Source organism: Adiantum capillus-veneris, chromosome 6, assembly GCF_014529385.1.
Source record: "Adiantum capillus-veneris isolate H3 chromosome 6, ASM1452938v2, whole genome shotgun sequence".
NCBI classification, from domain to species: Eukaryota; Viridiplantae; Streptophyta; class Polypodiopsida; order Polypodiales; family Pteridaceae; genus Adiantum; species Adiantum capillus-veneris.
This window is the reverse complement of record NC_140936.1, coordinates 77,213,070-77,237,582: the sequence shown is the minus strand read 5'-3', so window position 1 is coordinate 77,237,582 and position 24,513 is coordinate 77,213,070. Positions and strand designations below refer to the sequence as shown.

At 44.2% G+C, this 24,513-nt stretch overlaps 1 protein-coding gene across 1 annotated transcript; it reads right to left on the bottom strand.

Moving 5' to 3' along the window:
- Positions 1–1,111: 1,111 nt before the first annotated feature.
- On the bottom strand, positions 1,112–22,912 carry LOC147455730 (uncharacterized). Its single transcript, XM_086513749.1, has 3 exons — positions 22,901–22,912; positions 22,482–22,820; positions 1,112–1,168 (listed from the first exon to the last, which is right to left on the bottom strand). Exons 2-3 carry the CDS (start codon positions 22,728–22,730, stop codon positions 1,112–1,114), a joined length of 306 nt encoding a protein of 101 aa, XP_086369875.1. The 5' UTR covers positions 22,731–22,820; positions 22,901–22,912.
- Between the last annotated feature and the right edge of the window lie 1,601 nt (positions 22,913–24,513).

Sequence of the window (24,513 nt, the reverse complement as noted above, 5' to 3'; positions counted from 1 at the left end):
CATACATCTGAATAAAGGCTGCACTTCTGAATAAAAACCAAGATATATTGCCCAGTTTTGGTTTACTAATTTTAGGATATGCAAAAACCTACCACAAAACATGACTACTAAATTCAGCAAATTCTTCAGACTATCCAACCCTTTCCTCCATTGAAAATAGAAAAAGCGATTGAGAGATTGGCACATCAGGAGGAAGTCTATCCTCTCTATGGTATGACTACCACGCTTATGCATCTCCACTATTGAGGCCTCAATGTCATACAAGGCTGTCTAAGATATCCAGCAGTAAACTGCCTCTAGAGCCTAAAGCAAAGTGTGTTTTTATGTAGCTGTCTGTTTTGTGTTCTCCCATCAAAATCGCTCCTTTTTTGAATAGCTCATCATAAAACTTTTTGAAGGGTAATGGTCACCTTCTTAAATCAAATAACAAAAGAAACAACACTCACAGTGCAGGCACTACGACCCAAATACCGCTGATGAGCACCACGAATAGAATCTTGGGGGTAAAAAAGAATACATCAATGGAATTGGGATAATAGGAGATGACAAACCTACAATTTTCCAATTACACTAGCTTAAAGATCAAGAAAACCTTCTATGTAATGCAAAATGAAGAGAGAAATCACAGTTACTATAGTATGAACTTACAGATCTATCTAATCCAATTCCGTCTCTGATATTTCTACACCATATTCTCGTGTAATTGACATATGTTTTAATGCCCCATACAAGCAGTTACTATCTTCTAGTGTGGCAATGTGCCGTGACTACAACAATGCACAAAATCTAATCGTAGTGCTACATAACAAATTTCATAAGAAATTTCCAAGAACTTTGGTTGTTTGGAAAAGGGAACATTTGCAATCAAGAACTAAAAACACTTACTTATACAGCCAAGTGTTACACTAAAACATTTCAAGCCAGTAGAGTCATAAAAGCTGCAAAAACTACCTGAAATGATTGTTTCCCAAGAACTCCTCTGTCTTAACCACTTGGCCATCTAGTGATATATACATGTAACATCCATTACGTCAGTACACACAAAGCTACAACCAAGCAGCAAGCCAATAATCTCAACAAAATTTGGATGCCTCCACATCCAATAGCACAGTCAAAAGGCTTCAATAGGCTCCAGCAACTCTTCAGGAGGGACTGTCCAGTCAAACATCTAATTTAATACATGCAATAACAATAAAAATAATTAAAAACAAAAGTACAAGCAACAATGTGTGTACCTGGAGGCCGGGTCTTCCACAATGGTATAACCGACAGCGTGTGTGAGGCTCGAGGGGTTCACTATGTGTAAAACTACCATATCACGTGCGTTCAAGACATGTTTGTAAAACCCCTTATCTGTTAATTTTTTTAGGAATATAATGTACCCTTTTCTTTTAAATCTGTAAGTTTTTTTCAAATTTGAAAAAATAATGCCCTTCTGTATATATATTTATGTAAGTTTCAAGAACATTAAATACCCTTCTGTTGAACTCACGTGATAGGTCACATTTTTATTAGGTGACCTCCGCGGGGTGTGAGGCATAAAAAGATTTGAACTTGCTCCGGGGACAGAGGTCCCCTATGAAAGAGGACATGCCCCTTCGCAGCCTGCAATTCTGCCAACTCCTTCCCAGCATGAATGTGTTGGGAAAGGACATTGTAAATGGCAAAGCTGTGGAATGTAGCTGTGGACCACTTGCTGCGCCACATCCTTGGTTGGGATCATGGTGCAATCTTCTATACATATAGCCAACATTGGTTTGGATAGGAGTATGTTTTCCCAAAGGCTGTTGCCTTTCAATGTAGATTTTTTCGCAAGGATTTCAGGAAATTTCACATTCATGCTGGGAAGGAGTGGGCAGAATTGCAGGCTACGACAGGGCAGGTTCTCTTTCATAGGGGACCTCTATCCCCGGAGCAAGTTCAAATCTTCTTGTGCATCACACACGCTGCCGGTTATACTATTGTGGAAGACCTGACATCCAGGTACACACATTGTTGCATGTACTTTTGTTTTTATTTATTTATAGTGTTGTTGCATGTATTAAATTAGATGTTTCGACTGGACAGTCCCTCCATAAGAGTTGTTGGAGCCTACTGAAGCCTTCTGACTATGCTATTGAATGTGGAGGCATCCAAATTTTGTTGAGATTATGGGCTCGCTGCCTGGTTGCAGCTTTGTGTGTACTGATGTAATGGATGTTACATGTATATATCACTAGATGGCCAAGTGGTTAAGGTAGAGGAGTTCTTGGAAACAATTATTTCAGGTAGTTTTCGTAGCTTTTATGGCTCTAGTGGCTTGAAATGTTTTAGTGTAACACTTGGCTATATAAATAAGTGTTCTTAGTTCTTGATTGCAAATGTTCCCTTTTTCCAACTACCAAAGTTCTTGGAAATTTCTTATGAAGTTTGTTATACAGCACTACGATTAGATTTTGTGCATTGTTGTAGTCACGACACATTGCCACACTAGAAGGTAGTAACTGCTTGTATGGGACATTAAAACATATTGGTATAGAAGACTGCACCAAGATCCCAACCAAGGTGCAGTCTTCTATACATATAGCCAACATTGGTTTGAATAGGAGTATGTTTTCCCAAAGGCTGTTGCCTTTCAATGTAGATTTTTTCGCCAAGGATTTCCTAAAATTTCTCCCACAAACCACGAGTATTGTTAAGACCTTTCAAAGCCAAGAAACCTGTGAGATACCGCGCCGTGACCTATTTCAGATATTCAACTTGTTCCTCAAGAAGTGCCATCTGTTTACCCATATCTTTTACCTTCTCATTCAGGTATTCTCTGAGCAATGAAACCTTCTCATTAGCTTGCATCTTCTACCACTATCCAGGGTTATGAGATATCAGGATGAGAGATGTCTTGGATTATTTTGACTCGAGCTACGCAGACATAGAAAGAGCATGTTGTTGCACAGACCAACAGAGAGACAATCCCAAGGCAGATTAAAGACTTCTTTAGACCACCTAATGGCCAGATAGAGGGGCAGGCCACACAACAGAGCCCAGATACCACCCACACTAGAGGTACGTCGATTGAACGGGCTGCTGAGTTAGGGAGTTGCAGACGCCCACGATTGGGGGTACTTCACAACATCGATGAAGATTACGGACATCCTCGGATAATAGCGTCCGATGCCGGATATCCTCGAATGTTGATGTTCATACACGGTGATTGTACTACCCTATCTAAGCTGCTTAGATTCATGATAGTAGCTATTTAGCTTTTATTTTACTTCATTTTATTTTTATTTTGTACCCAGACATTGTATCAGATTCACGAGGATTACCAAGTTTGGTCTCATAGGTCAATTTTGGCTTTTTGAAGACGCTTAATATAAGATTTCATTTCATTTCATTTCTCACTCTCATAGAGATAGAGCGTTCATTAGGGATTAGGGTTTGAGCGGGATTAGCGTCTTGTAAGTCTATTGCCATGGCTTCTTGCAAGTCTGTCATCCGCCATGTTATGCACCATGCACGAGGTTTATGTCACAAGGTAGATGTCCAGCCCAGATCATCCATGCAGCTCCTCGCCGTGTTGGAGCCGCACATCAATAGTTCCGGCAAGGAACTATTTTCAGTCCTCCTCCAAGATGTGATGCGCCTGGAGAAGATTCACGCTAATGATGTGATGCGTCTCGCCAAAACCCTCTCTGAAGAGTCAATGAAGTCGCCCCCGTAAATCATCATACGTCAGGCACTGCCATATGTGATGTAGCACTATCTCAGGCTCCAAATGGCATTGTGACGCCCCAGTTTCTGCGCGCGTCGGGGAGGGGGGCCCGGCGGGGATTCTTACCCGCACGCGGCCGAGGGACTTCTCTCTTCAAGGGGCCCGGCGGGGATTTATACCCGCGCGCAGCCAAGGGACCAAAGTGTTGCTTCAAGGGGTCCTGGCACGGACGGCACCGGCTCAGGAGGGCCCGGCTCGGACGGGACCGGCTCGGGTCAAGTTGCCTTCTCGGGGGCCCGGCTCGGACGGGACCGGCTCGGGCGTGGTTGCGTTCCATGGGTCGACGGCCGTTTGCGTTTCGCGGGTCTTCGCGGGTCTCGCGTTTCGGGTCCCTAGCCCCACGTAGCCTCAGGCTCCGCCGCACCGCCGACGGGTCATAGCGTGCCCCGGGGAACCTTGCGTGGAGTCCCCACGGTGCACGAGTGCGTGGAGTGAGGCTACAGTGTCTAGGTGGGGGGTCCCCTCCCGTGGCCGGTCTTCGGGAGGCTCATACCCCTTATATACACCCCCGTTTGAAGAGAGTTCGACGACCGCGTCGAACGTGGAAAAAGAGTGCTCGGCTATGCATGAGGCCGTGGGGACAAAGGGGTGCATATAAGTGCAAGTGATCAAAACTGTTCCCAAAATGCAAGTAAGTCGGCATGCTTTGTTTTTGTCATTTTTGAAATGAGTGAGTGAGTATTTTTGGGGTTTTGGCAGAAGGCTGAAAAAGTATGCTTTGAACACCCAAGTAGAATTCCCCGTACTTGAGCGTTCCCCAAATAGGTAACCCGATGTGCGCGGAGCCACCTGCTGCGTTGGTCCGCGCGGAGGCTTCTTGAAAGCCGAATCTAAAATAGCGTTCCGTCGCAATGTAGCACTTGCGAGTTGGTCCCTGTTTGGACGTCGTTTGGATCTTCAGTTCAGCATGGGCCACAAAACGTGGCCGGGGCGCGACGAACACCGTTGGCTTGGTTCGTCGCGTTTTTGGTGATTCTCTGTTTCTGTCATAAAGAGCCCTGTCTGGCTCGCATCTGCCTTTTCTTCATGTGGAGAGCCCTGTCTGGCTCGCATCTTTGCTTTTTATCATGTGGAGGTGCCCGGCTCGGATCGGGGCCGGCGCGGGTCACGGGTGACGGCCCGTTGTTTGGACGCGTCACGAAGAGCCCTGTCTGGCTCGCATCGTTCCTTTTCCTCATGGAGGTGCCCGGCTCAGATCGGGGCCGGCGCGGGTCACGAGTGACGGCCCGGTGTTCATGGACCGCGTCACGGGGCGGAGGGCGTGTGGTTGCTTTCTGGAGCTCTCTTCACCAGGATTTTGACGACCCGGGCCATTGCGGTTGGAGTCGTCGTGAGTATCGTGCGCATCGGGCACGTTAGTCTTCGGCTCGTTTCCAGGAGCTCGTTCTGGAGCTCTGATACCAAGTGTGACGCCCCAGTTTCTGGGTGCGTCGGGGAGGGGGGCCCGGCGGGGATTCATACCCGCACGCGGCCGAGGGACTTCTCTCTTCAAGGGGCCCGGCGGGGATTTATACCCGCGCGCAGCCAAGGGACCAAAGTGTTGCTTCAAGGGGTCCTGGCACGGACGGCACCGGCTCAGGAGGGCCCGGCTCGGACGGGACCGGCTCGGGTCAAGTTGCCTTCTCGGGGGCCCGGCTCGGACGAGACCGGCTCGGGCGTGGTTGCGTTCCATGGGTCGACGGCCGTTTGCGTTTCGCGGGTCTTCGCGGGTCTTGCGTTTCGGGTCCCTAGCCCCACGTAGCCTCAGGCTCCGCCGCACCGCCGACGGGTCATAGCGTGCCCCGGGGAACCTTGCGTGGAGTCCCCACGGTGCGCGAGTGCGTGGAGTGAGGCTACAGTGTCTAGGTGGGGGGTCCCCTCCCGTGGCCGGTCTTCGGGAGGCTCATACCCCTTATAGGCATAGTTGGTAGGTAGTCCCCCACCATATCCCCCAAGATAAATGGGTATCCATGTCACTAGGTCTAGTCACAAACCCGTCCTCCGCTAGTTGGAGAAGATGCTCTCTATAGAAAGCCATCTTCATGCCCACTCTCGTGTTGGCTGAACCTAAGTCCTCCTAGCATCAAGTTGAGATAGGTCATTTTGATGGATGAATGAGCCTGGCGATCTCTGTGCTCGTAATAGACATTGAGGGTGCGCCATCCAAAGAGTACCGGAAAGGATGCAATCTATCCATATTGAAAATATAACCATGATGTTATCTCTCCATACCAGCAAGTAGTACCCCCCTGCAATGCTAGATGTCGGGAAGACTCTCAAGAGCTAAACGAGTATATATGTGTCTTGGGAGGTCCCATAAATTGGGCGTAAAAGAGATTGATCTTGTGAGTGCCTCGACCAGGAGTGAAGATGCAGCCAACTCTGTTTTGATAATCTTATGTGGTACTACTGAAGCCTTAGCTCTAATCATCTGAGAGATCATAGAAACCAAAGGCCTCTCCATACATCTCCACCCATCAGTGCTACTAGATCTGTTATGGTGATCCACTGAAGATCCCCACATATGAACTCCATAAAGCAGAACTAATGCCACTAAAGTATCAAAGAGTCATAGCTTTGTTCGAGGTTCTTGGAACTAAACCTGCGAACACATCCTCTCTAATCTGCCTAGGGCAACATATGCTCTGGCCAATCTAGTCTGAGATGCTCTCCTCATTGAAAACATTGGACCACTGAAGACTATCCCAAGGTAAGTGTATGCATATGTATACTCCACTGACTCCTCACCATAAGAAAATTTGGGTGTTGATCTCCTAACCCAATATGATGTGGTATTAAATACCATAACCTTGGTTTTGCCAAGGTTGACAGACAATCCACTGTCAACAACTTAACTCTGGGCACTGTGTCAAATGCTTTGCGAAAATCCACAAAGCTACAAGAAATCCTCCTCCCATGTGATCTACCCTCCTCAATGTCAGCTCTAAGCGTCAAAATGTAATCAAGAGTAGAAAACTCTCGTTGTCCCACTGCTCGCATGTCGACTCTCTTTCACAATCTACTGCTCAATAATGGATGCATAGGACGGTACCAACAATGTGTACCCGATCATAATAGTACGATAGTTTCCAGGCTCCATAGGGTCCCCTACCTTGAAGATAGCCACGATAGTAGACAAGCTCCACGTAATAGGCAGCCCCTCACACATTGCATGGTGAACATCACTGCTAGAAGCTTTGCAAGCATATCCCTGGCATGTATAAAATGCTTTACTACTAAGCCCTCGCGAAAATAGAAGCGGTGGTTGCCCAGGAATCGTGTACAAAGATGAGCATAATGACCCCAAGTCTCTGTAGAAGTGATGGCTAGAGGAGGTGAATGTTCATGGAAGAGTCGCCATGCCTCACCTGAGTCTTGACTCAAAAACAGCTGGTAAAGCTCGTGCTCTAACCAAACCAAGAAAGCCCGCTTCTTCTGTCGCGATTGTCGATAAGAAAGTACCTCTGTCTGAAGTCGCGGGCTCTTATGCCTCTGCACTCCTCATCACATCAGCTATTCTAGGGCATACTCCCAGAAGGCCGTCTCCGCTCAGACTGAGCGTGCGGGTATGCTTCTCACGCTGCATCTCGCAAAGTCTTTGTAAATCCCATCAGTGTAGACAGAATTAGTCTTTGAAAATGCAACTCGTGGCCGTTGGGCAATAGTGAAATGAGAGGAAATAGTCAATGTCAGCCAATGGGCCTACGTCCAGCTGTAAAATCGTGGATGCAGGCGATAAAGCTAGGTTATGAGCCACGCCATAATCCACTGTGCTCGCTCCATGTCTATGTGCGAAGCAAGTAAACCTAGTTGTTACGACAGGAAATCTCTATAAGCCATTAAGTATGGCCAATCAATGGGAGGCCCCCATCTCCATCAGGTATCTCCCATACAATATGTACTCCTCATCCTGTGAGCATCTATCGAGCCCCATATCTCATACATCCAACTCTCATCAGAGGTATCATAAAAAGTCGTGTGATGGTTGCTCATGCGAGCATTAAATTTCCTCGAGAGAATGATGTCACCATCCATGGAAAACTCCCATATGTTGTCATGTAATACAAAAAAAGAGGATTGTCCTCTAGGTGTGGCATACAATGATGTGCTAGGGGCAAAGTAGCATATATCAATGTACAAAAATCAGCCTCTCTCTGCCCTCAATCTCACCCACATGTATCTACCTTGATCATCTCTCCAAACAATGTGCAAAAGCGGTTGTAACACCTCCTTGAATAGGACTCCTACACCTTTGATCCTCCACCCCTGTGCTTTGATCTCGTCTCTGCTCGACAATTTGTCTCCCATCTATATCCAGTCAGATGTGGCATCAACTGACTGGGAGGTTGTGAGTCTCTGAATAGAAAACTATATATTTGCCCCTAAAGTTGTCCTCAAAATCACCCACATCAAGTTTAAGAGACACATTACAATTCCAAATTGCTATCTGAAGTGTGGTTCCATAGTCTCGCACCGTCATGTAGAGCAGCTCTCTACAATGACCACCTTCCCTTCCCTGTAAAATGCTATCTTCCTTTTTCTCTTGCTGCCCTAATATTGGGCATGACTTCCTGCATGTAGGCAAGTTGTGAGAAGGTAAGATCGTCGCCAACAAAAATGCTGCTCTTCTTTGAAGTGGGTTGCTTCCTCAAGAACTCATTCTTTGCCTCAATGGAGGGGAAGTGCAATATTAAGGCTCTCTCTTTCGATCTTTCTCCTTTTCTTTCTGACTCTCCACAATTTTGTGTGTACGGGCTCATTTATCTCCATCAATCTGATGAGATCCTTTACTTCCGCTTCAAAACTATCTCTGTCTTTAAGGCTCACAACCCTCACATGCATGGCATGTTTACGTCTTCGTTGTTCCTCTTCAAGTGTCATGCTGATGATAGTGGGTGTAGAAGTTAATTCCTACTTTCCTTTGTCCTTCTTGGCGACCTCTATCCTCCTCTCCGTTTTGTCCATTTTCTTTTGTGTTTTGGTATGACTTCCACCCGTGAAGACGTTTTTGCCTCATTTGCTTCTCGGTCGTCTTCCTTGATTGCCCACATTTGCTCGGTAATCTCTTCTTCACTCAAGGCTGAATTTCCCCTTCTTCAAGTCCACCATTTTCTTTAGCCTCCACAAGCTCTCTTTTAATGGCTAAGATCAACTCTTTAAGTGTGTAGATTTCATCCTGGAGGTTTTCATTCTCCGCTTTTGTGAAGCTTACAATGCGGGAGCATGCAAGTGTGAAGTGTGGTGATGTTAGAGTAAAGAAGAAGATGAGTCTCAGATGTAGTGGGCTCACTCACAGTAGTGAGTTAGGGTTTGAGTCTTTATTGTTTTGTATAGGATGAATGGATGGTGTTAAGATCCGGTTGCCGACTTACTTAGGGCTAGCTGTTGGAATTAGGGTTGCAGAGAAACACACACAGCTTGGAGAAGACGAAGGAAGCTCAAGGCACACAATAGAGAGTGTGTTACTTAGTGTGCAATGGAAGATAGATAGCCCTAGAGTGATGGGCGTATAAACAATGCACGGGGGAAAAAACCTCCTAAAGAGGGAAAAAATGCCCCGACGGTCCTAGTGTGTTCACACACATCACTACCACATGTATATGGTAACAAAAATACCCCGGCGGTCCTAGTGTGTTCACACACATCACTACCACATGTATATGGTAACAAATCCCCCCTGGAGTGATGCGGTGAACGAGAGCTGGCACATGAGTAAAGGGAAGTGCCATGCCCTGAGGACAGGATCAGTCCACAAAGGGGAGTAAGCCCAAAGCTTTGTGGAAAGCTTCAAGCTTCTCACGAGACAATGCCTTTGTGAAAAGATCTGCAAGGTTGTCCTGTGTTGGCACATAAGCCAAGCTGATCTCTCCTGCTGAGAGCCTCTCCATGACATAGTGGTAATGCACCTCAATGTGCTTTGTGCGAGCATGAAAAACTGGGTTCCTCGCAACTGCCAATGCGCTCTGACTGTCAATGTAGATAGTGTTGGCAGTGTCCTGTCCAACACCCAAGTCAGCCATAAGGCGTCTGAGCCATACACACTCAACCGTAGCTGTGAAGACTGCCCTGTACTCAGCCTCACAACTCGAAGTGGCCACAGTAGGTTGCTTCTTGCTCAACCATGATATACATGAACTGCCAAGCATGAAACAAAAACCACTTGTGGACACTCGCGTGTCAAAACAACCAGCCCAATCTGAGTCCGAAAAAGCATGTAAGTCTGGCGGCAATGATCCCCCCTTGGGATAAAACAAGCCAAGATGTAAGGTGCCACTAAGGTAGCGGAAAATCCTCTTGACAGCCTGCCAATGCTTAGACCCTAGGCTATGCATAAATCTGTGACCTGCGAGACTGCAAACTGAATATCTGGCCTCGTGTTGCATACATAAATGAGGCAGCCAACAGCAGTTTGGTAAAGAGTGACATCAGCAGGATCGCCAGCATCATGTAGACTCAACTTCAAACCTGTTTCCATGGGAGTGGCAATAGGTTTGCAATCCTCAAGTCCAAACTTACATAGCAATGTCTCTATGTAACTTTTCTGACACAAGGCAATACCACCATCACACTGCTTAAACTGTATACCCAAGTAATGATGCAACAGCCCCAAATCTTTCATCTTGAAAGTAGCATTCAAATCAGCCTTAAATTCAGCAATATGTCTCTCATTTGGTCCAGTGATCAGCAAATCATCAACATAAAGAACCACAATGAGAAATACATCATCCTCACGCTTTACATACAATGTGCTTTCTGTTGGACTGTTACGAAAGCCTCGTTTAACCAAATGAGTGTCAGCTTTCTCATACCAAGTACGAGGAGATTGCTTCAACCCATACAAAGCCTTCTTACATTTGCACACTTTGTCCTCTTGTTCTTTTATGACAAAACCGCGAGGCTGCGTTACATAAACTTCCTCAAATATGTCACCATTCAAGAAAGCAGTAACAATGTCTGATTGATGTACATCCCAACCAAAATGAGCTGCCAATGCACATAGAAAAGGCACAGTAGTCATACGACAAGTGGGAGCAAAAGTCTCTTCATAATCTATGCCTTTTTGTTGTGCATAACCCTTTGCAACAAGTCGAGCCTTATGGCGATCGATCTCACCATCCGGCTTGCGTTTCAACTTGTAAACCCACTTCGTACCAATGGCCTTTTTGCCAGGAGGCAAATCACATAAAGTCCATGTGTCATTCTCTATAAGTGCATCATATTCTGATTTCATGGCAGCAATCCAATTTTCTGAATTCTGTGCTTCATCAAAAGACAGAGGCTCCTCAACATCATGTAAACTAGACACAGCCAAAGCATAACAATCTGATGCATAAGATGCATGGCGAGAGCCTGAACGAGTACGACTAGATAAAGGTGCATCCAATTTACTGTCACGCAAAGTGTGCACCAGCCATTTTGGCATACCTCTAGCCTGCTCATTTTCAGCCGTTTCCTTATCAAGTACATCATGTACATCTGCATCAGTAATAGGCTGTTCTAAAACATTTTCAGAAACCCCCATAGGCTGTACATTTGCCTCATTGGAACTTACATTCGTATTTCCACCACTGAAAAGAGACAACAAAGTGTCATAAATGTCCTGTGAGCTTACATTACTGTCTCTAGTACAAGACAGCAAGGGCTGAACAGAATCTTCCACAAACACTACATCCCGTGAAACCAGAATACGTTTTGTTTGCGGATGATACAACCTGTAACCTTTGCTTTCAGCACTATAACCAACAAAAATACATTTGACAACCTTATCATCCAATTTTTTGCGCTGCACTTGTGGCACCAGAGCATATGCCAAACAGCCAAAAACACGCATGTGCTCAATAGAAGGTTTTCTATCATGCCATGCTTCATATGGAGTAATAGACTGCAAAGCTTTCGTAGGACACCTGTTAAGTACATAAGTGGCACACATGATGGCCTCAAGCCAAAAAGAATGCGGCAAAGCTTGACTTTTGACCATACATCGTGCCATTTCCGTTAGTGACCTGTTTTTCCTCTCAGCAACACCATTTTGCTGAGGTGTATAAGGCACTGTACATTGGTGTTTTATCCCACGACTAGCCAGAAATGCATTAAATTCATGAGACATATACTCCCCCCCTCGATCGGAACGGAGGGTGCCCATAGTACATTTTGAGACATTTTCAGCCATAGCCAAAAATTGTTTGAAGCACATAAAAACTTCGGACTTCGCTTTAAGCGGAAATACCCATGCATGCCTGGAGTAATCATCAATGAAAGTCACGAAGTACAGGTAATTGCCCAAGGACGGAGTTTGCATGGGCCCACAAACATCACTATGCACAAGCTGCAACCTGCATGTGGCCCTAACTGAACCATCCTTTGGAAACTTCGAACGCTGCATTTTACCCAGAATACAGCCTTCACAAACATGTTTGACAGGTGCTTCAAGAGGCGGCAAAGAAGCAACCATATCAGATTTCTGCAAACGCAGCAAACTGGCAAAATTCAGATGACCAAAACGTGCATGCCAAAGTTTTGCATCTGAAATAGCCCTTGAATCTGCAACAGCATTTGCAAAATTTTGTCCACACTTGTCATACAAAGTGAGCTTATACAGCCCACGGCACAAAAGCCCATATGCAACAATTTCATCACCAAAACTGAGATCATGAACTGTACATCTGTCATCCACAAATTTGACTACAAGTCCAAGTCTAGCAAGTGCGGATACAGACAAGAGATTCTTCTTGATCCCAGGTACATAAAGTGCATCAACAAGTGTGAAGGAACTGCCATTAGCAGCAGTGAGCACAATCTTTCCAACTCCCTAAACTGGATAAGAGGCGTTGTTGGCACAAGTGACTGAATTCCCATGAGGGACAGACTCGAGAGAGGTAAACAATTCACGATGTGAGGTAATGTGCTTTGTAGCACCACTGTCGAAATACCACACATATGAATCTGCAGCAACTGACAAGCATGCATCATGGACAGCAGGATTGTAAGTGCACTCTGCGCTAAAAGCCCATTCTATATCAACATCAGCATCACAATCTCCTTTCACAGAAGACTCAACAATGGCTGCATTTGTAGTGGAACCAGCATTTGTAGTGGAACCAACATTTGCAGTGGAACCACCCTCTTTCTTCTTAGCTTCTTTGGCCTTCAACTTAGGACACGACTTGATCAAGTGATCATTGGCTTTACAATAATGGCAACGCATCTTCTTTTTGCCCTTATCACCAGAATTGCCAGACGAAGTGCTGCCACCAGAAGCATTAGGAACAAAATTTTTGCCACTCACAGCAGAAGCATAAGAAGTGGCTGCATTACTGTTACCACCCTTTCTTTGAGAAGCAATAAAAGCCTATTCAACTGCACGCTGCCTAGTCCTGTTTTTTCTAGAAAGTGACTCTTGCAACAACAATGTGCATAATGCATCAAACTTGACAAGTTCAGGATTTCCTTGGGTCATCAGTCTCCAAGTACTAGCAAAAGTCTGGTAGGAATCTGGTAAGGCATCAAGAATAGTCTGCACAAGGGAACTGTCCGAAATGACTTCACCTGCAGAAATGAGTTGCTCATTGATATCCTTGACACTAGCAAGGAAAGTGTCCATATCATCTTCCTCATGCATAATCTTCGACTCTAGCTCTTTACGCAGCAAAGCAATTTTAGCCTCATTGCGGCTTGCATAAAGACCTGCTAGAATATCCCAAGCCTGTTTTGCAGATTTTGCTGAACGGATGTGAGGAATAATGGTGCGCTTCACAGACAACGCAATCAATGCATGAGCCTGCGCATCCTTAACATCCCAACGAGCTTGTTCTGCCGTAGGCAAAACAACTCTAACAGCTGCAATCCTTGCAGCAAGACCTGCAACATCCTCAACATCGCCTACATCTTCAGAACCAGGACGTACATCAATGCCCTGCACAATGTTCCAGACACCTTTTGACACAAGAACATGTTGCATCATATAAGCCCACATAGGGTAGTTGTCCCCATCCAACCTGTCCTCAGCAGCAAACATCTTGAACACATCTGTGTTGTTGTTGTCAGCCATGGTAAATGCTGCACCTGATGTGAAAACTGCCCGAAAATAGGAGAAATGGAGCGGGAACAACTTGTGCTATATAGCACAAACCATAGAAGACTATAAGGCACCTGTTATGCAGAAAACGGCACTGACAGAAAATTTGCACAAAATGACGAAATAGCCTGTGCAGTACTGCCTGAAGTGGAAACGGAGGCCGAAATGAGCCCAAATCAAAATTCTGAGCAGACTCAGCTCTTCGAGCATCGCCAAAATATTTGTCGACCTGCGAACGCTCGCCAAAGCTCACTGAAATCGGAGAAAGTGAGCAGGCGTGTGCTGGAGCAGCTGGCGACTAAGCCCGGGAGGACGTGACCTGCTCTGATACCAATTGTTGGAATTAGGGTTGCAGAGAAACACACACAGCTTGGAGAAGATGAAGGAAGCTCAAGGCACACAATAGAGAGTGTGTTACTTAGTGTGCAATGGAAAGATAGATAGCCCTAGAGTGATGGGCGTATATACAATGCACGGGGGAAAAAACCTCCTAAAGAGGGAAAAAATGCCCTGGCGGTCCTAGTGTGTTCACACACATCACTACCACATGTATATGGTAACACTAGCACATTGGGCTTTACCACCCCAAAAACCTCCCACTTAAAGCCTTTAAGTATGGGGTATAAAATATACAAGTATGTACAATCATGTTAGAATAACCTATCTAACTCACACCCATAAGTGCCCGACAATGTGCAAACCACTTAGAAGCTAGACCTTTGGTGAGAATATATGCATGGTTATCATCTGTGTGCACCTTCACAAGCTCCATATGCTTGTCCTCAAGCACATCAGTGAATGAAGTGGTGCTTCACATCTATATGCTTTGTCTTCGCATGAAACACTAGATTCTTTGTCAACATGGTAGCATTCTGACTATCACATTGTAATGTAGGCACCTCAACAGAAATTCCCAAGTCTCCCACTAGTCTAGCAAGCCATATATCTTCCTTGAAAGCCTCATATGCTGCAATATACTTAGTTTTGATGGTTGGCATGGATGTGCAACTCAACAAACAAGATTGCCAAGAAACAACGCCACGAGTAAAAATCAAGACATAACCTAAAGTAGACCTCCTTTTGTCCATATCCTCTGCATAATGAGTACCTATGTACCCAAGTACACACACTTCTTTTCTTCCAAAGCAAATGCACGATTCCTTTGTACCATTCAGATATCTCATGACTCCTCCCAATGTTTCTTGCCACGATTTGACATGTTTTGACTTACCACTCCCACTGCAAAAGAAATATCCGATCATATACATATTATTGCATATATCAAGCTACCAACTGCAAAGAGTATGGAACCTTTGCCATTTTAGTCTTTTTCTACATCAGATTTGGGACAATCATTTAGGCATAGTTTCACATATGGAGGCAATGGAGTACTCGATGCCTTCCCTCTCTCCATATTGAAAGGTTTGAGCACTTTTTCAATATTATCTATTGAAATAAGTAAAGCAACTTATTATCTTTATCTCACAATTGGCATGCCCAAAATATGACCCCAAATCTTTCATGTCAAATCTATCGTTCAACTTTTATTTCAAGGTAGCTAACTCATTGATGTTCTTTCAAACAAGTAACATGTCATCCACATAAAGGATCAAAATTAGCAAGCTACCATGTTTTGCTTAGCTCACTTAGTATAGAAGCAATGATCAATGTCACTTATTCTATAACCTTGAGAGAGCATAAATGAATGAATCTTATGAACCATTCCCTTGGTGCCTCTTTAAGGCCATAAAGGCTCTTCTTCAACTTACAAAATAAGTGCTCTCTGCCCTTCTCAACAAACCTTTCTGGTTGTTGCATTTATATGTCCTCATGAAGATCACCATGTAAGAACGTAGTCTTAATATCCATCTAGACAAGATCCATGTCCTCTTTGGCAACTAAGGAAAGAACACAATGCAAAGTGGTCATCTTAACAACATGGGAGAATATCTCTTCAAAGTCTACACCTTCTTGTTGCATAAATTCCTTTGCAGCAAGTCTTGCTTGTATGGAGTGCTCCCAAAGCCCTCATACTCTGTTAAGAAATCCGTAACCTGTTCTGGTTTTATCACTTACATGTAGAGAGCAACATGGTCATAGGGATCTCCATTCCCACTGAAAGTTCTCTTGACCCATTTTTGCACTTGGGAGGGTCTTACCATCCTTTGTTGGTTTGGAATTTGATAATGTACATAAGGTGGTAGATACCCTACTGCTGGTTGGATCACGTTCTGCATCTTTCTGCGATGGTTTTCTAAAGTTACATGGGTGGTTGATTCAAAGTCCTCCATATGTGTCTTAGTGGTGATGTCCTTGTAGCTATGGTCTTGTGTTTATATGTGTTATGGAACCTTCTTGGCGTATGTCATAAGAAAACCATTTTTTGAAATCTACAATGGAAAATGTGTGCTCATATTCTATGTCACATGAAGTGGCAATTATTCTTTTGAGCAGTCCAAGAGGTTGGATGTAGTCATCTGTCGATTGTAACTTCATTCTAGTTATTTGGATAGCTGGTTTGCTCCATTTCTCCCATATCTACTTAGTTGTTATGGCTACTCTCGCTTAGTTGATTGTATTCTATGCCACATGAAGTGATAATTATTCTTTTGAGTTATACAAGTGGTTGGATGTAGCCATCTGCCAATTGTAACTTCATTCTAGTTTTTTGGATAGCTAGTTTTCTCCATTTCTCCCATATCTGCTTAGTTGTTATGGCTACTCTCACTCCACTTTCTAGTATAGCCATGGTTTTCACCTCTCCATACTCAACCGGTAGCAAAGTGTTTCCATATTCTCCTTTGAAGTATTCATCGACTCTATTTATGGGGACTGGTCGGCGGTCTCACTTCTTTCCATTCTCTTGCTTCCACTTCCTGTTCAAAATGAAGGGACATCATACATCATATTATATTCCCATTTCATCAATACTTCCCCCAACATCCAGACATAAGTGTGGTCTCACTTTCAGGAGATCTGCTAGAGGCATAGTGCATTGGACTTATATTTCTAGTAGCTCCCTAATGTTGCTTGTATTTAATGCAGGTGGCATGGCTCTCTAGTGGAATGGGAGTTTCTTGATCATTGGTGTGCATTCTTGTACTCACCTAGATAGGAAGGTAGGGTCCTCAAGGTTTTGGTTTCCGATTGTTATGATCTTTCCAACCCTAGGTCTTTGTATCTAGATACTTGATCAAATCTCAAAATATTGTTGAATGGAACCAAATTCATGGAATGGTGTGGAATTGAGCATCTAACATCTATATCTTGCTTCTCTTACCTCATTTCATAGTTGTTGTGGCCATCTTTCATGCACCTCAAGCTCTTGTTCTTCGCTTGTAGTTTCTTTCTCTATGTTGGTCTCTCTACTAGGGAGTAGAGGTTGTTGTGGTAGCTGAGATGGAGGGTTTGGTGAGACTTTCTCAATCAAAATTTGGATAGCCTTGATTACTTGTGTGTACATGTCTAGCCTTTGTTTCTCTACCATTGTTACATCCTCCATCTAGCTTCCAAAGGCCTCAAGCATTGCATTTAGGGGTTCATGGGCCATGTCTACTAGGACTAATCCTCCTGATGATACACTTGGATCTTTTGGTTGCTACTCATTAGGTTTTGGTGGGTGAAGTGGCTTGTGCCTGTTCGGCCAAAGTAGTGAATTTTCCCTCTTTTGTAGAAAACTCTTGACTAGACTAAGTGGAGAGCTAAAGAACAAAGAGAGTTGTTGATTATTTTGTCGCTCTTACTGTACGCTCTTTTCATAGGTGTCAATGCTAGGAACTTGCTTATGAGTCATGAGCAAGCCACAGAGGCTCCAAGCACACAATCAAAAATATGACAAGCTCTACATGGATGGACAAATGTGTCACTCACCTTCCGTCATGAGCGAGCCACAGAGGCTCCAAGCACACAATCAGAAATATGACAAGCTCTACACGGATGGACAGATGTGTCACTCACCTTCCTGTGCTATCGCAAGTGAGGGCTTCTTGTGTCTCCAATGAAGAAGAAGCACGCATTCTCGCCTCTCAATTGCCTTGCCATCGTAGCTCGTGCCATCGCAAGAGCTCGATCCCATACACTCTCTCTCTCTCTCTCTCTCTCTCTCTCTCTCTCTCTCTCTCTCTCTCTCTCTCTCTCTCTCTTTCACACACACACACACACACACACACACACACACGTATGAATAAATACACTCGGTCAAATGTCTTGCACATGTCATTTATCTCTGATGTGGGTATCAGCTGCTAGAATCTTCCAACACACTTGCTTTTTCGCCGCTTTTATCCGCTTGCACCTTGCCAAGACGCTTTCACGTGTCGCCGTGTGCACCGTCCCTTATTGGGCATTGGATTGTGTGTGCGTGATGCTTGCTTTCCGAGCATCTTGGATGGCTTGCGGCAACGCTTTGTCGGTTTTGGGTGCTTTGCCCTTCTTGTATGCGGCTTACTTCTCGGTAGCTTCAAACCACAACCGCGTGCAGGGACTCTTAAGGATTTTTAAATTAAAAGCTTTTTATTTAATCTCAAGACAAGAAAAATATTTCCCTCTTTTCAAAAACTCTCTCCTGCTACTCTCTGGAAATTCAGCCGAGAGGCTAATGTGTGGAATGTCTTCGCGTGTATGGGGTGCTTGCGCTGCTTTGCACATAGTTTTTGATACCAATATTGTTAAAGTATCAATTCATTGGTAAATGGTACATGGTTTCCCTCTACTTTATAGAGAGAAGTGTTTTCAAAATACAAGGGTTATTAGAGCACACTCAAGATAGAATAAATTACGTTAAAAAAGGATCAACTCTTGAGACAAAGAAGGTTTAATTGAAAAAGTCAAATGAAGAGTGTACGTGCTTGATGAATACCATAGAAAGCATGCAGTCTCATTCTAGAATAGATTTGTAATTGTAGCCTTGTTAATTAGAACCTAATGGATAATTAGAAAGGTATTAGCGCAATACTGAGGGTTGCTACTTGTGTTGGATTTGCATCATCTCCTTGAGTGTGTGCACAATTCTCACCAAACAAGGTAGGCACTTGTTATAAACTTTGAGAAATATATAATGATCAACGGCATATGCTATATTCATGCAAGACTCTTACCATAAGCTCTTTTCGGCATAGCTCCAACAAGCCATCATCTAAATATGCTGTTAAAACCTTATTGATGTATGATGGTGTGCACTTATATACTTTAATAGGGTTAGAGATCTACCATTAATGCTAGCTACTTTGATATTTTTGGTGGAGCCAAGGCTAAGAATAACGTTGATCTCTCTGTGAATGAGAGAGTTTAAAGGATCTTGAGCTATTTCATACACAAGAAATGGTGATTTGCAAATCAGTGTAATGCAAAATAGCATATGAATGTATACATCCATTATTAAGTAATAATTCCAAGGGGAGTTTTTTCTTTCAAAAATATTCAAGATTGTAGGGAGTGCACTCATTATGGGTGCAATATTGATGGATGAGCTAATGAAATATTCATGGTGATGATGATGTCAATAGGCGCACAAGTGCCGCTATCATTTTTGGCTACTCATTTGTGCAGACAATTAGGATAATGTACATTGTTTTTTTTATGTTCTTAAAATTTAATTTTAATAAAACTCCAATTTTTTGTTGGCAGTTGAGGATCCAAATTATTTTATTTTCCATGAATTTTTTTTCATAAACGTTCAAAATGAAGAAAAAATGGAGTAGAACTAGCATGTGCTAGATTAGTTACCTATTCTACAAAAAATTACGTTGATAAATTTTTTGCACAAAAAGAAGAAATAGCATATGCAATGCTGCCTGTAATGAACATGGAGGTTGAAATGAGCCCGAATCTAAATTTTGGAAACACCTAGCTTATTTAGATTTCTTGAAGTATATGCTGACCTTAAAACACTCACCAAAAATCACCTCAATCGAAGAACGTGAGCAGAGGAAAAAGTGCCTCGATGGTCTTAGGTGTGTTCACACACAACACTACCATATACGTGGTAACCAATAGTATGATTTTATTGGTATTTTTGTGATGCAAAATGTTGAACTAATGTCTTATAGCGTGCTCTAAGGAAAGTAGGTTTTTAGGATGCAATCTTCCTAAGTCACTACAAGAGGTTGTGTGCTCTTGTGACGCTGTTAGCGACGGAAATACACTGGGTTTTTATAACCCCCGACGTCGCTAAAACCGTCGCTACGAGAGCGTCGCTATATGCGTCGCTAAAAGCGTCGCTATATAGCGACGCTCATAGCGACGCATATAGCGACGTTTACACAGAAGACTATAGCGACGCTACAGAGCCATAAATAGCGACGCTTATAGCGACGCCTGAGAGAATTTTTTTTTGGTGGCAGGGCATTGAATGCCCTGCCACCCATCAACCATATTGTACTTGATTCACTTTTTAAAAAAAGTGCAAGGGTAGATAATAGACCCAAAATAGTCACCCACAAGACGCATTGTTTGCAAAATTGACAATTGTACACATCATAGGCAAAATGAATTGATTGGCAAATGTAATAATGACAATTGTACAACATCATAGGCATAAAGAATTGATTGGCAAAAGGAACTGCGGTGACAAATGTAATAATATACATGGTTCAAAAAGACGTATAAAATCCGTCTCATGATACATAAGCTATGAGAAACCCTAAACTAATGCTATCTAGCTACGGCTAAACTGACGTCGTCTAGTCAGACGTCTCATCGCGTCCAAGCGGCGTATCTGTCGGATTCTGCAAAAAAAGACAATAAGACAGCTTTCAGTAAGTATAAACATATAACGACATTTATAAAACAATACAAAAAATAAAAAAGAGTAAACCCTAATACTAACCATGCCGCCGCGAGAACTGAGAATGTCCATCAGGGCGTTTAAGCCCTTCCTGCCTGCGTACTCGCGCTCATACGGTGTGGGATCACGTCCTGTCATCGACCACTGTCAAAACATACAAAGATTTCATTATGTTAGAATTAAAAAACTCATAAACCCTAAACTATCGAACATAAAGAGCAATGTGAAAACACTTACAAAATCGGCCTCAAATGATGCCCATCCACCGCTCCCCAAGTGGTGCGAGCTCCCTGCCTCTACTCGCGCTCTGGCTGCATCCTTTTGTTGCTTCCACTTGTCGGGATTCTCGCGCGCTGCTTTCTTCGCATTCTTCCAATCTTCTTTGGCCAGCCAATCTGGCCTGTTCCACCCATTCTTGATTGCTTTTTGCACTTCGGAACGCTTGTGTTTGCAGTATTCGCGCATTCGAATCTTCATCAGGTCTTCATTGAAGCGCTGATCCTGTGTTGGAACAGGAAACTTATCATGAAGTATGCTGATGACTCTGTTTTTTAAATCACTTGGTACTTCACTCCATTTGTTTAGTATGTAGTGTCTAAACAGCTGAGAGCAAAGACCACGCATGCGCGAGATCACCTTCTTGCCGTCATCATCCATGATGATGCCGCCGTTGATGTCGACGGAGTAAGGCAAGCCCTCTGGCCGGTGACGCGTGAACCTGGGTGTCCCGGCAGGGGTCTCTAGCGGCGTGTCGATGGGGGTACGGACGTCAGGTGTCTCCACCGGCGTCTGGGCCCCGAAGCAAGGAGTGTCGAGTGGGGTGGCTCCTGGCAGAGTAGGTAGAGGTGTGTAGCTTCTAGGAACAGTCAGCCGTGCAAAACCTGGCGTAGATGGCGATGCTGTGGCTGGTGTGGGGACGGGCAAAGAAGGGGAGGGTAAAGAGCCTCGTCGAACACGAGGCGGTGTGGAGGCATCGGTGGTGGAATCCCCACAACAACCGCCACCGCCACCACTAGAGCGCCGGTGTCTAGACGAGTGTGAAGCTCGTCTCGTCGACGCCGAAGCTTCGGAGCGCACCGAATGCTCCGAAAGAGAGGGAGATGTGGATGGAGTAGGAACGCGCGATGATGCGCCAGAGTGATGACGCTCCACGTACCACTGTCTCTGCTGCGGTGACAAAGAAGAAAGAAACTCCTCATCATCCATACCTGCATTAAACACACGAATATTTAAACTTAATATTGAATGAATAGAGTAGACAATGACGCAAAGACCATTAAATAAAATGACGTAATGACGCATATAAATACAATGACGCAATGAATTGAGTGATAGAAGAGGCAAGTCGAAAACTCAGAATTTTCAATCAAAAGATGTGAGCGCGAGTAGAAAAGAGCGTTATACACCATGGAAGGTACTTAGAGAGCCAGAGCTTTTACAACACGGAGCAAAATTGTTCAAATACAATATTTGTGGCTTTAAGAGATCTCTCTCTCATCCTCGCATAACTCAGCATAACTTCCTATATCTATATAGAGCTCTCCGTTTAAACACATATCCTCTGTTTCATTTTGTAGCTCCTCTGCATGCACCCCATATAGAGTAGTAGCATCTTGATGCTCGTCTGGCACCACCGCAGCGGCTTCTGATTGAGCATCTTCTCTGATCTCCTCCATTGATGTCGTTGTGATTGGCACATGGTAGCCTTCATACGTCCTTGCACTACGAGGGGCTACCTCTATGACGTACCACCAGTTTGATGTAGACTTTGTAGGATGAAATATTACCTGCCAGAGCCACATAACTTACATGAGATCTTTCAAGCACATAACTTGTAAAAGGTGGATGTTAACTATTTACATACTTACTTGTTCACAATGCTCGGGTAGTACGAAAGTGTCTCTTAGGTCAGTCCATTTCTTAGTAGAATCCACCTCAAGAAAACCAGACTCTCCTCTACGCACAGTAGCGTTGCGACCCTCCATGATTATCTTGAACCATTGCACGTCGAACAAGTCGACAAAAAATCCTCTGTAATCGATCCTCAAAATCTCTTGCACCGTGCCGAAGTAAGTGAGTTCCGCCACCACAGGATCTGCATCAGAGGAACGTCGTCGACTAGACTGTTCAAATTTTGCCATGATTCCACAATCTTGAGTAAAACGCTTTTTGTCGATTCGTTCCACCCTAAAATGTCGACCTTTACACCATGCTGCTGTGTATGACTTATACTACAACGAACAAAGATTATGAGTGGCCGTTCAAACGTTTATAAATAAAGTCACTTGCTAGTCGTACATTGCAAACTTACCTTGGTCGCGCAACCCCGAGAGTACTCTCACTCTTCTTCAGTCACTTCGTCACCGCATTGTTGTGCGCTTTTCAATTGGTTGTGCAACCATCTTAAGCTCATGAAGGTTCGTAGGCTCTCCAAAACCGCTGGATAGTGCATCGGTGGTCGTCTTCCCCGTCTCCACTCGATTCGTGCCCTTTGTCGCTCTTGCTTTGCATCCTCATATTGTGAAATCCACTTTTGCATCACTGGATTGTGAAGCATGCAAAATCGGTTGATTTTAGCCTCTAGATCTTCCGTCATCTTCTTCTCAACACCGAGATTGCACATGACAATCCCAGATATGCGCTCATCATCTATGGTTCGCCATAGCGTGTCCCGGGATTTATCAAATCCGTCTAGCCACTCTCCAATGTACACTAGGGACTCTGATACCAACCAACCTTCTGCCATGCTACCCTCCGGAAGTGCCTTTTGATGCACATATCCCTTAAGCGTTTTCATGAAACGCTCTAAGAAGAACATCCATCTGGAATGAACTGTGCCAGCTATTTCCACCTCATCAACTATGTGAACAAGAAGATGCACCTGAATGGTTAGCATTGTAGTAGGAAAATGTTTCTCAAACATGCACACAAGCTCCGCAGCATTTAGTTTGGCGAATGGTATGGAGTCTACGTTGATCTCCTTTTGTGAGATCCATTGCACCAGCTTTGCAAGTTTGTAGATTGTGTTACGGATGTCGAGAGACAAACATCCCTCAATGGCAACCGGTAAAATAAACTGTAAAGTACGTGCAGCAATGATATTAAAGTCCACATTTTATGCAATGATATTAAAGTCCACTATGAACGTACCTGACACATTTTATGCCAATCGTGTGACTTCAAACCGGTAAGCTTTCCTTCTTTAGTAAAACACGTTCGGAGCGAGTGCATTACGCCAGTGGGGGTCCGCAAAGATCGAATGGTCTCTTTTACTTTGCGTTCTTGGGCTCCTGTGAAAATCCATGGTGCTTTAGGGAGTTTTATCGATCCATCAGACGCTGTTTGCGGCCAATATTGCTCCATACGATCCACATTTCTAAGGTCAACTCTGGCTCCCAAAGTATCTTTCTTGCCGGTCAGATGGTCCCATAGTAGATTACCCACATTCTTGAATATGTGCATTGGATCGAGCAAGTGATTGATCATGAGTCGGGGCCAGTATGGTAACTCGTACCATAGAGATAGTCTCTTCATCCCTAGAGGCAATCCGTCATCGCACATCTCCTTCTGCTCTAACCATGCTTGTGCAGACATCCTTGGTGGCTCTCTTCCCAAAAAGCCGTCGCGTAACACATGATTCTCTGGAAGATACGCTTGATGACCTTCGTAGATTTGCTTCTTCAGTGAGGGTGCCCTACGTGCATTCAGTCTAGGTCCACATGTGACACATGCTCTGTATCCGCTTGTTTGAAGCCCTGCATGTATACACATGATAATAGATCAACTATGGGAAAAAACAAGATTTACAGTGTCTGAGTGAGGAGTGTCAATAGATCACCTGAGCATTCTGTTAGCCCGGGATAGTCATGCATGGTCCACATTAGAATGCCTCTGATCAAAGCATTCTGTCGTCCTGTGTGTCGG

What these genes read in the sequence shown, in the direction of transcription:
- LOC147455730 (XM_086513749.1), bottom strand. Translation starts at nt 22,730, where the DNA reads ATGGCAAAATTTGAACAGTCTAGTCGACGACGTTCCTCTGATGCAGAT. An exon ending in CTGACCTAAGAGACACTTTC is followed by an intron (nt 1,169 to 22,481) that starts GTACTACCCGAG and finishes GTATTAAATTAG; the next exon opens with ATGTTTGACTGGACAGTCCC.